Source organism: Plutella xylostella, chromosome 17 (assembly GCF_932276165.1).
Source record: "Plutella xylostella chromosome 17, ilPluXylo3.1, whole genome shotgun sequence".
Taxonomy (NCBI): domain Eukaryota; kingdom Metazoa; phylum Arthropoda; class Insecta; order Lepidoptera; family Plutellidae; genus Plutella; species Plutella xylostella.
Genome location: NC_063997.1, coordinates 11,103,985 through 11,116,926, shown reverse-complemented (window position 1 = coordinate 11,116,926; position 12,942 = coordinate 11,103,985). Strand labels below are relative to the sequence as shown.

The window sequence follows — 12,942 nt, the reverse complement described above, 5'->3', positions numbered from 1 at the left end:
AGTAAACAAATTACCTACTGGTGTTTACCAGTTAAGGTTTACTTACACCATCGGGACTGCCAAACCTAAAAAAAAATCTTAGGTTATATTTTAATATACGTATTTATGTATGATAAAATTCCAGAGACATTTTATCCATTATTCAGAGTGAACTCTTCATTATTCAATTAGTACACCCGTTCGTTCAACGCCTCCTCTTGTTGTTTCAGGTAACTCTCCGCGCCTGTCCTCTACAACAAACGATGTCCAAATAAGACCTGTCCCCGCCCGCAGCAGCGATGAGAGAAAATAGCATGGAGTCCACCGACGATGAGTTCTACAGCATCTGCCTGAACCTCACCAGCGAGGAGATCGCCAGCATCGCCGAGTGCAACTACACGGCTGAATACGAAAATGGAGAACTGCTGGAGAAAGTCGTCTCGAAGGTCGTCCCTATCTGCTTCGGCTTCATCGGCATCGTCGGCCTGGTGGGGAACGCCCTGGTGGTCCTAGTTGTGGCTGCAAACCCCGGGATGAGGTCTACAACTAACCTCCTCATCATCAACCTCGCCGTCGCTGACCTCCTCTTCGTCATATTCTGCGTCCCTTTCACTGCAACAGACTACGTATTACCGCGATGGCCGTTCGGAGACTGGTGGTGCAAAGTCGTGCAATACTTCATAGTGGTGACAGCTCACGCGTCCGTCTACACTCTGGTTCTGATGAGCTTGGACAGGTTCATGGCGGTGGTGCATCCTATAGCGTCCATGTCGATACGGACTGAGCGGAACGCGCTTCTAGCGATCGCGTGCACGTGGGTTGTGATCCTTACCACGGCTATACCAGTGGGGGTGTGCCACGGGGTGCGGGAGTACTCGTACTTCCACCGGAACCATTCATCATGTGTTTTTCTGGAGGAGCAGGGCTACAGCCGGCTCGGGTTCCAGATGTCGTTTTTCCTGTCGTCGTACGTGGTCCCCCTGGCTCTCATCAGCGTGCTGTACATGTGCATGCTGACGCGGCTGTGGAAGAGCGCGCCGGGGGGGCGGGTGTCGGCGGAGAGCAGGAGGGGGCGGAAGAAGGTCACAAGGATGGTGGTGGTCGTGGTCGTGGTGTTCGCCGTGTGCTGGTGCCCTATACAGGTGAGTTGTACACTGTGTATTCTGCATGTCTCTGCACGGAGCAAGACGCGCTCGACAAGACATAGCTAAAGTATTCGCGGGGCCGCGTGACGCATAACATATTCTATAATCTTGTCATTGTCTTGGCGTTCGTGACTTGCTAGTCACTTTAAGTTAAGTAAGTAGTACAATAAATTCCCATTTCATCATCAACTCAAAATCGTCCACTGCTGGGCGTAGGTCTCTTAGGAGTTTAGGAGATACTGTACGGAGTGTGGGACACAAAAATAATTCATTACTATGACCAAACAAATACCTGACATCCTATTTAGCCTTCAGATTCAAATACAATCTAAGCAACCAAATTGAATTCCATTCATATAATTATCGTACATAACGCCGGTATTATTACGGCATACTTTAAGGAGAGAACCAGCCTTGAGTTGTTGTTGTACAAGGTCTATTAAAACTAGCTGCTCCGTAATTAATTAACAGGTATAACTAATCACTATTACATTACAGCCCACCCTCCTCTATTTCTCGGTAGAGGCCGTTGCTATGACGCTGTGTATACAGGGCGGAATATTATCATATAGAAACTAATGCCAACAAAAAAAATTAGTTCTCTCTATTCTTCATTCAATTTAAAGCTACCAGCTAATAAAACCTATCTTTCACCGGTCTTAAAATTAGCGTTTTCGGAATCTAGGCTTATTTTTATCCTGTAATTCCCAGAGAAATACCTTTTATTACCTAATACGTTAGAAGTTAGAATTGTGGAAATTGTGTCGCCACGCTGGTTTCCCAATACATTCCCAACCGAAAGTACCTTCAAGGTTTTCCAAAATAATTTAATTTGCTATCAAATTACGAGACATCTTTCGTAAAATATTTTCAAAGGGAATTTTCATAGAATATCTGTGGAGTTATAATATTGTTTGATATTGGCCAAGAATTCGCTTTATTTATGGTTAGAAGTGGAAGCGGTGGAGGGGTAGCGGGGGGGGACACTCATTCTTGTGGCAAAAGTCCTCAGAATTCGAGTCCCGGCCGGAGCAAATATTAGCTTTTCGGTCCTGCGGGATGTTGGAAGTGTGCGTTGTGATATCTGCAACCTACCTGCCCATCGAGTAGATTATGGCATCTTATATAAACAGCAATAGTACCTAGCGGTATTTATTTATTTAGGAAGAATAACATATTTATTTAAACTCTTTATTGCATACACAAAGAAACATACAAAGTAGGTGCAGATCATTACAGGTTGACAGTCTATGTACACAAAGGCGGACTTATCGCCTTAACGCGATTTATTCGAGCCTACCTTTATGGTGAGAAAATAAAAATAATCAACTCTTATATTATATATAAATGTAGGACAAGCTTAGATATGCAATTAAACACAACTTATTTACGACCCTAACCTATATATAAATCCATACAAGTACCTAATATGTATAATATCATTGGCCACAGCATCTGTATAGATGATTGTTGCAGCGCTCGTGGGTTATGAGTTACGACGGCCGCACCGTCGTTGATGGCTGTATAGTCCAATAGCAGCACGACATTTTTTGCCACAATGGTTGCAGACGTAACGCGATTCCAACGGAGGAGACATAGCACGGCGAATTCTTTTCTGCTTTAGATTTTCAAGCCAGTCTTCATCATGCTTCGCCATGCCTGCTTGAATATCGCGGCGCCATTCAGGTCTCATTTCGGCGCGTGTTTCCCAGCTGTTTGTCTGTAATCCGAAACTATGCATGTCACGCTTGCAGCAGTCTTTAAAGCGTAGAGCTGGTCTTCCCACTGGTCGTTTGGTATCAGCGATCTGTCCCAGCATTACTTGGCGTGGCAACCTCCCAGAATCCATTCGGTGGACATGACCGAGCCAGCGGAGACGACGTTGCTTTAGGATGGCTGTTATACTGCAACAACGCGTCTTCTCCAGGACATTCCGATTTGTCACTTTGTCCTCCCACGTTACTCCAAGGATAGATCTTAGGCAACGCATATGGAAAGCATTAAGTTTGCGTTCTTGTTTAGCATAGGTAGTCCATGTTTCCGAAGCGTACAATAGTATACTTAGGACGCAAGTCTGGTATACGAGGACTTTGGTTTGAGTGGTGAGCTTTGAGTTTCTCCATACGCGAGTATAAAGCTTTCCAAATGAGGTCGATGCTTTGCCAATAATAATTATATATATATATAACAATATATCCCCATATAATATAATATAGGTGTTGTTAGATCTTAGAATATAATATGCAGGTGACTATGTTATAAGTGCTGAAACCTTAAACATTTACGTATCGCCATTCGCATAGATATCATTTATGATAGTTTATTTGGTGTTATTTTAGATGAATAAAAATATTTATAGCTTAAATAAAGCACGTTATTTATTGACAGTTTAAATAGTTACTTAAATTTGAATGGCGCCATTTACGTATATTTATATGGCACACCTTCAGTTTCACACCTGAGAATGTCAAATTAATCAGAACTTAAATATGAAACGCTGCCTTGAATTGGCTGAATTTATTGTCGTTTATTAAGGCTAAAGCCCATGCCTAGGTAGATTTACTCATGTGAGAAACGAGGCCACCTTTACTTTAACTTTAAGTGAAGTAAATTAATTGAGTTTGTGTTGAGGTGTTGTGTTTACAGAGCTTGTTGTAAACAATGTAGAGTCAATACAATCTGACAAGTTGATTGTTTCCGGGATCGATACATATTTACAATATACATATACAGGTGGTTCCAAAATATGTTGTAATATTTGTAACGAATGAGTGTCTAGACAGCGTCTTGTTAGCATGTGTCAAGTTTGGATGGCTAGGCCCATTATGTTTGAGTAGAGTGCTGAATAAAATTCCTCTCTGTATACAGGTTGAAAAGATAAATGGGGCACTAACGGTGGCGATAACGGTTAATGTACAGGGTGCCCATCTATTTACTTAATCCTGTATGTGGATAAATGGGATCTGTGGGATCAATGTTATCCGACACGTGTCATTTATGTTTATATTTCTTTATTTATACCTCTATTTCTTTTTACTTAAATGCACGCAGTTAATAGTCATCTTGCTTAACATGCATTAAGATACTTTTTTAACACAAACCTCATCCATTATAAGAATTATAGCACAGATCTAGAACACATATCATTATAGGAATAGGTTTCTAGTTAAATATACTTAGGTTGTTATAAGAAAAAATACCCCTCTACTATAGGTACTCATTACTCAATGTATACCTACAGTTATACAACGTGCAGGACGAATAGTAGGTATTGTATGTATACAATATGGGAATCCGGTCTCTGTCACTACAGCCACTGATAATATAATATACATAGTACAGTCAGTCACCACCTTCAAATTCAATTAGTTTATTACCTACTGTATATTCAGTTGCAAATGCAATATTGAATAAACATATCCATAAAACTACGAGCGCTTGGGCGTAAAATTAACTAGAATAATCTCTCTATGATCACTAATTTATTGGTTCGCAGTTTCAAATAGTTCAATAATTAATAGGGATGTAGACCGCACTTTAATAGCAATTAATGTATGTAAATAATTGATAGAACAGTGAATTTCGGCATTATTATGATTACATCAGGCGACGCGACGCCATTGATTAAATGCAAGTGTGTACGGAATCTAGGCATTATACACAAAAATTATTACGTTGTGGCCACAGGAGGAAAGGGAATGTTGAGATACTAATAATATTTATTATTGAAAAAGATTGAGATGGTTTGGTCACAACTCACAACTCACAAGGATAGATGACAGAAAATTTACTTACAAAAGAACTTTATTGTGTAGATAAATGGTTGTGTCTGACTGAAGTTATGTTTTTTAATATTTTTTTTTAAAAAAGCTTCAAAATTTTTGACTTAAATAATCAAACGAACCATTTAAATTGATGCTTTCATATTTGCGCCAAACGCACTTTAAACTAAAAGCTCTTAATATTAGCTTCATATTTTTTATTTAACACTGAAGTTAAAAAGGGGTGGGTATATTTTTCTGATAGCTAAATATAACGTATATGGGTCGAACCGCGGGATCTGCCCTCTTCACTTACGCTAACGCGTTCTATATTTACTCACGTCAAACTCAGACTTCGTTCTTCGCAACAATGAAATTATAATTCAACATGTTAACCCTCCACACCACTTTGAAGTCAGAATGTTCAGGGCTGAGAGCATTAAGAAATATTCGTATTTAATTAATTCATTTGTTTTATTTTTTACGTAGACGTTTACGCTACACCACGCGGAGTTGAAGTTACCTATCATTCCAAAAAGTCATTAGACTAAGGCCCTGTTTCACAATGTCTGGTTAGTAACTACCAATGAGATATAATACATTCATGCTGTCACTGTCAAAAAAATAATAATAGAGTTCAATACTTTGCACAACTTAATTTGACTCATATATTTTCCACACATGGCTCAAACTGTTTGAACTGGGGTGCCACACATATTTATTTCGCTGACTGTACTAGGGTTCCGTAAGCGGATTATCCGAATGTCCTTTTAATTGAAATGATGTTTGTAATGCCCCGCGGTGTAATTAATTTACTTGTGCTACTTTCACCAGCGCGTTCTCTTGGTCCTATAAAAATATAAACGGGAAGAATTTAGGCTCGATATACAGGGTGGAATCTTGAATGACGTTCCCGTGTCTCTAGTATGAGTTTTGCAATTTATGTAAACGAAAAAAGTTTTGGTTTTCTTCTGTCACCTGCATACATTATCTGTCAAAAGTTTCATGATAGTTTCTAGCGGAAAGCTCCAATAGCTCCACGTTGTAGTTTTCGACGAACTATCAAACCTGTAGGTCAAGCCCGGGTTATCGATTATCGACGTAGATAAACGTCACTTTATCGTGAGTTGCTATAAATACTTCACTGTGATTGGTGGACAGCGGATTAAACGAGTTTATCGACGTCGATAACGAACCCGTGTAGCGGCCGCAGGACAATGTGCGTGACACATACTAAGTAACTCTCACTAAGGGCTGTTTCCCCGGCAGCAGGAGAGTTACTTATTAAATCAACCTGTACATAAGTAGAAGTAAGTTGTACTAGGTAGTTGATAACACAATTTCCGTAAATCTATATTCCCAAACCCTTACCTATGCACGAGATAAATTCAGTCAAATACATAGTAAGTTCATTATTATTAGTTCTTACGTAAAATAAAACAAAAACAGAATTATTGTACATTGTTGAATCATATAAATGGAAACAAGTATCTCTGGTACTTTTATAAAATCTTGAACCAACATTAAGTATTAAGTAGATGGTTTCAGACCTTATATGTAATATATTATACAGAACGAGACAATAGGCTGTATGTTTTATTAATGTCTAAAGTAAGTAAGATGAACATGAACAAGGTTGTTTCAATATTGATACAAAGTATTCTTTGTGAGCCTATGTAAACTGAAGTAAGTAGCTTTTGTAATTCTAAGCTCTTATTTAATGTAGCATGAAATGTAAATGAATTATCTTTGAAAATGTGTAGGTTTCCCGTCCTTGCTTTGACATTGAAACACATTTATTTTAGACCCCTTAAAGTTTTTAGAAGTATAAAATTATGAAGTAATGGTAGCTTCTGAAAGTACGTTATTCTTTATATTTGACTATACATATTTCATTGATTTGTAAAATTATTTGTTTAAAATTAAACTTCTGATGATAGTTAAAAAGAAAAGCTTTGATTGTTTAGCTATTTTGTAAGCAAAGCTCTTACTGCAAGCTTTTGTATTGTGCCGGAATAACAGTTAACTTACAAAATTGTGAGTGCAGTAATATTTTTTATTAAGTATAAATAAAATTAATGTATCCCCGACAAGAGGATTAAAAAAACATGAAGTATAATTAATGTTACAAAAGTTTCTACAGAATTTATGAAACCACTTGGCTATGTTCCAAAAAATTTGAAAAGGTTGTACAATGTATACCTTGGATATATTAAATTACAAATTTTGTCACGTACTTACAACTGCAAAACGTGTCGTGCTGATGTTACGTGTAACTTGTTACTAATTAGGGATAACAATTTAATTTATACTTACACATAACTACGGGTTTCGGTAGACCCTACTCAAAATTGCAAATTAAATTAGGTATGTATGTTATAGGAGCGATTAGGCAAGTAGTAATGGTTATTGAATTTATTCAAACTTTTCACCCGCAAACTCTAATGCGCCAATTTTTCGCCATAACGTTCGCTGAACAAAATATTCTAATAGGCGTCAGTTCATAAAACTATCGCAATCGAATGTTGATATACATTTCCGCCGCATTTAACTCAAAAATTCTAACAAATCCAAATTAACATTTCATATCGTTACATCACATAGCATCCACCTTTGGACACATCGGACGCATCGCATACAGAATTCTTTGTATAGAAATTCATACAAGTGCGTCCACTTTATCGGCATTGCCGATTACACCGTTGCTCAATAATACGTACGATACTGAAAGGTGTCCACCGTACGTACCTTTACTACCCTTTCTTTCACGTTAACTTTCACTTCGACTTTGACTTTCACTTTGACTTACCCTTTTACTTTCCCTTTGACTTTAATAATAATAATATGTGGGGACATCTCACACACGGCCATCCGACCCCAAGCTAGGCCTGTGTTATGGGTATCGGACAGCTGATATATCTACACGAATACATAGATAGATACATATTAATTATAAATATCAACACCCAAGACCCAAATATCTGTTTTTGAAAAAATATCTGCCCCAGCCGGGAATCGAACCCGGAACCTTCGGCATAGCAGTCAGGGCCACTAACCACTATGCCATTCGGCCGTCTTTCACTTTGACTTTTACTTTAACTTTAACTTCCACTTTACCCCGCAGATAATCCTGATAGTGAAGGCGCTGAACGCGTACAGCATCTCGTACATCACGGTGACGGCGCAGATCCTGTCGCACGTGCTCGCCTACATGAACAGCTGCGTCAACCCGCTGCTGTACGCCTTCCTGTCCGAGAACTTCCGGGTGGCGTTCAGAAAGGTATTGTATCTACCTTTTTAGGCCTAAGATTTATTTGCCTAATCTCGTATTGCATAGTAACGTTTGGTCAAGTCTCGTTTCGCCGAAAATCGTATGGCATAAATCTCGTTTAGTAAAAAGTTATTTCGCATAATCTTGTTTAGCCTAATAATAGTGTGGCCAAATCTTGAATAGCCTAATAATGCTATGGCATAGGTTTCACAAAGTAATCATATTCGTTTGGCTTTAACTTTGACGGAGCGACGCTCTACATAACGCAAACTGGTGCCTTGTATTGTTTCCGCTGTGTGGAAAACGCTCCGCTTTGGTTTTGACGAACATGTGCACCTAACACGCTCCTCCTCGCTTTGCTCGTCGTCGCACCTATCTTTACGTTTCGATCCCATGGGGTTTAATGGCGATTGTAATTCGATTTTTTTTATCATTCAATATCGTGTTTTTCGGTATGTAGGAGAAAATACCACAATTTTTACATTTACTACATACTTCATTATATAATTTAATAAGATAATGATATCGATTCTGAAGGCGGAAATTTTAAATTTAGAGACGTCAAAACCTTAATTTCTTTGTTAAAAATTCGACTCTATGATTGTTTCCGTAAATGTCATTTTATGCTAGCAATTTTTTTAGTTTGACAGCGTTAAAATTAGAATTTCTGCCTTCAGAATCAACATCATTATTAGAATAAACAAGATTATACAAAGGTATAGATGAAGATAAATTTGAGCAAACGCGACTTAGGTGTTTCAAGATTGTGCCAAAAGAGTTTTAGACGAAACGAGTCTTATGCCACATAAGTCTAGGCAAAGTGATGATTCGGCAAATAAAGTTTAGACCATATGAGTTATGCGAATCGAGTTTTGAGCAATAAAGATTAGGCGAGTAAGTAATCATAATTATACATTTTAATAGCTTTTACACTGCGTAAATTTGTATGGGATATCGAAAATACAATCACGCACAACAAATAATAGCAAAATCATGAATCTTATACATGAGTATACAGAACCCTCCGAATGCAAATATAACTCTCATATTTAACCTTAACTTTTTCATGTTTTGCGGTTTCTCTTCAATTAGAACTTTACAAAGCTAACAGAAAGCTCCCGTCATCGAGAAATATCAAAGCTTTTATTCATACTGGGTTTGGCATGATTCCTATTGTTGAATTAAGTACTTTGAAATTATGCCTGAACAAACAATGAGGAACATCATAATAATAATTAAATATGTTTGTTCACGTTTTATCTTGTGATAAGGTATGAGATGGATTATTATGAGGACAACAATTATTAAAGTCTCACTGTCGGTTGCACTTTTGAGAACTTGAAGTTAAGATCCTCAAACAAACGTGAATCCATAACCATTATTTTAAAATGATAGCACTTATTTCAGCTATTTTTGATGTACCTTGGTAGGTAGGTTTTTTTCTTTCCGAATAAGGAGTAGTTCTGAATTAGGTAGTTCATTTTCGATATAAATGTTTTAATTATAAGATGGATAAAAATATTTTCTTTCTTTCTACAATTTTAAGGTAATTTATAAAAATAACTGCCGGAACCTATTCTTAAATCTACATGCACGTAAAATATTGTTTTTAAAGTTTGACTTTCCTAAAATAAAATTTTGTGCCTTCAGAATCGACATTTAAATGACTCATTCATCAATTAAATCTGTATCTATGCGTTAGTAAATATTTCAGAGTTTGTATCAGTCTTAATTTGCTGTATAGCGAGGAATTTCCTCACGGCTTATTACCAATCGAAGCTTCAAGAATCCCCCCGACTGAGAAGACTGATAATATTTTCTAAGACTTGCAGAACTTCTAGCTCCAAGTTCCTCCGTTGTCTAGTTACTTCATTACCTAGAAACCTAGGTATTAACTGGCGCAGCTCTTGTAGCTTCAGATTCCTATAATACTCAGTGAAGTCAGTTCAAAGTTTCAGAAGTCAAAGAGTATTCAATGCCATCTTCGAACGAAATGTAGTTTAAACTTGCAAGTTGGTGTTAAAAAGTTAGACTGCGCTGAAGCCTGGAAACTGCTACTTAAGGAAAATTAGGGTCGGATTTAACTTGAATATAAACGAGCAGTTTTCTTCCTCTTATATTATCGGTGAAATACAGTAGAGTTGTAGACCTATCGCGAACTTTTTTTTTTTTGTATTAAATTTGACACTACTTCGTAAATTTTACTTCGTTTTGTCTTTGCTGTTATAGGGCCCCGTGAATAACGTGATAACAGTGATTTGACGAGCCGAAGTTTGGTAGCGCTTACTTTAGTGCAGACGATCCCGCTTTGTTTACAGACAGATATTTCCTATACGTTTGCTTGGATTTTCAATGTATACGTAACTGTTGTTTGTGTTGAGTACGTAACTATGTTTTATGATACGTTCCTACTTTCATGAAAACACAGTTTTCTGTCTTTGCCTTGCTACGTTACAAAATTTAATCAGATAAAATATTTTTAATTAAGTATATAATCTAATCATCGTTATAAAATCTTTCAATCAGCTAAAACATCGTGGATTATCAGCGATTGAAGCGTTCGTTTATGGTAATTAGAAGGGGAGGCCATAAACTCTAATCATTATGTAAGTGGTTCTCGGTAGAGCTAGCCAGACATACGGCGACAACTCTGAATCTATAGTGATCTATAGCTATATACTTATAAATAACAAGTAAAATATAAGTTACGCTAATTAAAATATTGTAAAAAAGCAAATAATTTTTAATCTTCTTAAGGATTCTAATTAAGTATGTTAGAGATGATGATGATGATGAGATGAACTAGCATAATAAAAGCGTGTTTCCATCTCATTCGCTGTTGCTTCCGAGCGATTATTAACCATTGGTTAGATAGCACCTTCTTGTTACAGAAGTAGGTATGAACTTATAGTCAAACTGTAAAGTCCTGACGTCAAAGAGTGCGATTTTGCTAAGACTTTTTATGATCATCAGTTATTTACTTAATTTTACATAGGTACAATTTAAAATTAAAATACGGATTGATAATGGATGTTTAAGGGATTTGTCCTTTAATAAATATAACAGATCGATTAAATACGATCTTAAACAATTAGTTAGGATCCACTTCCGTTTTCACGACTTTATAGTTGGACTGTACCCCCTTATTCATAAAAAAGTTAGTGGACGCTTTAGCTATTGAACTGTTTTGTCAAAGAACAAATTGTTCTCTGTCAGTGAGTGACAGAACAGTTCAATAGCTAAAGCGTCCAGTAACTATTTTTATGAATAAGGGGGCTAGTATATTTCTTGACTAGAACAGAAAGGGCCCTTGTATCTGTACCCACACTTGAGTAACTTATAATATCGTCGGCTGCTCTCAATGAGATTGGACTCTTGGAAGCCCATTCCCGACCACTCGCCTCACGACTCTTACGAGTGATAGAATTCATTACAAAATTGTCACTATTGTTGTAGCGTTGTGTTGTGTAAGTGTTATGATTGTCTACTGGCAGCAATTTTAAAGACAAGCTGGTAGAGAATTGAATTGTTTTAATAATGAAGTTCGTAGCTGTAAAATACTTTCTTACGAGGGCGCCTGCCATTATGTCATTCTCAATTAGGTAGTTAATTACTTACTGGAAAAAATTTAAAGGTACTAAACACTTATATTTTTAATAGATTGTCATTTTCAAAATTAAGAAATTAAAGTAGGTAGGTATTCCAAACGTATATTGATATACTTATTTATACGTATATTGGTATTAAATAAATATGTGTACCTAATCTAAAATTCACATCAGAATAGCGGACCTCATTGTTCATCTTATTATTCAATAGAACTGAAGTGTAGCTATCGTCTATCGATATCGTGATTTTTTGTGTGTTTATGGGAAAGAGTTCTAATGTAATTTTCCCTCTTTTTCACCCCGTTGTGCAAACTCTATGAAGCTATGCTTTTCCAATTTATGCACGATTCCTTATTTATCTCAATCCTAAATCTGAATCAAATTTCCCCCTTATTCCAGGTGATGTACTGCCCGCCCCCGTACCACGACTCGGGGCGCCCCCAGCCCACGAAGACCACACGGACGGGCAACGGCAACTCCTGTCACGACATCGTGTGAGAGTCGGTCCGCAGCCGCTCCCGCTTTATGTCCGTCGACCAGGCGACGGTCGTGTAAGACGCCAACATGGCGCCCGAAAACAAAATGGCGCCGAAACAACATGGCGGGCGGCTGCGTTTAGAAACCAGTTTTAAAGTGTATTTTAAAGTATAAATTGACCTACTTAGTTTAAGTAGAGGATTTTCTGTCGTAATGTAAATAATAAGAATAAAAATAAAAAAAAGGACTAGGTAATGTAGATAGATTCAGGCTATAGGAGTTATACAAATATATAGATACCTACTTACTACATGTAATGAAGCTATTTGTTAAATTGTCGTTAAAATATGTAATTACAAGGAAAGGATTGTGATTAATTCGCTATAATACTATTTAGTCGTGAAATTTAATGTGTAGTTAGTTACGTTCAACGTAAATTTTATGTAAAATTAATTGTTATTTAGGTATACAGTAAAACTAACTATTTCTATATTATGAGCCCTAATATGGAAATATGTTTGATTTACTAACATACGCTATAAATACGTAGGTATGTTTAAAATGTATAAAAAATAGTAAGTATAGGGTTTTTAGTCCTAGTTTTTATGATCAAATATTTTAAATTAGTACTTCATTAGTTAGGCGAGCAAGTCTAACGTAAGAGATAGATAGTATTATTTAGATAGATATTCTTGAGTAGC

General features: G+C 36.9%; 1 protein-coding gene across 1 annotated transcript; it reads left to right on the top strand.

Annotated features, from left to right (window-relative positions):
• The first annotated feature begins 215 nt into the window (after nucleotides 1-215).
• Nucleotides 216-12,462, top strand: LOC105388509 (allatostatin-A receptor). Its single transcript, XM_038108833.2, has 3 exons — nucleotides 216-1,121; nucleotides 8,010-8,165; nucleotides 12,164-12,462. Exons 1-3 carry the CDS (start codon nucleotides 279-281, stop codon nucleotides 12,260-12,262), a joined length of 1,098 nt encoding a protein of 365 aa, XP_037964761.1. The 5' UTR covers nucleotides 216-278; the 3' UTR covers nucleotides 12,263-12,462.
• The last annotated feature ends 480 nt before the right edge of the window (nucleotides 12,463-12,942 follow it).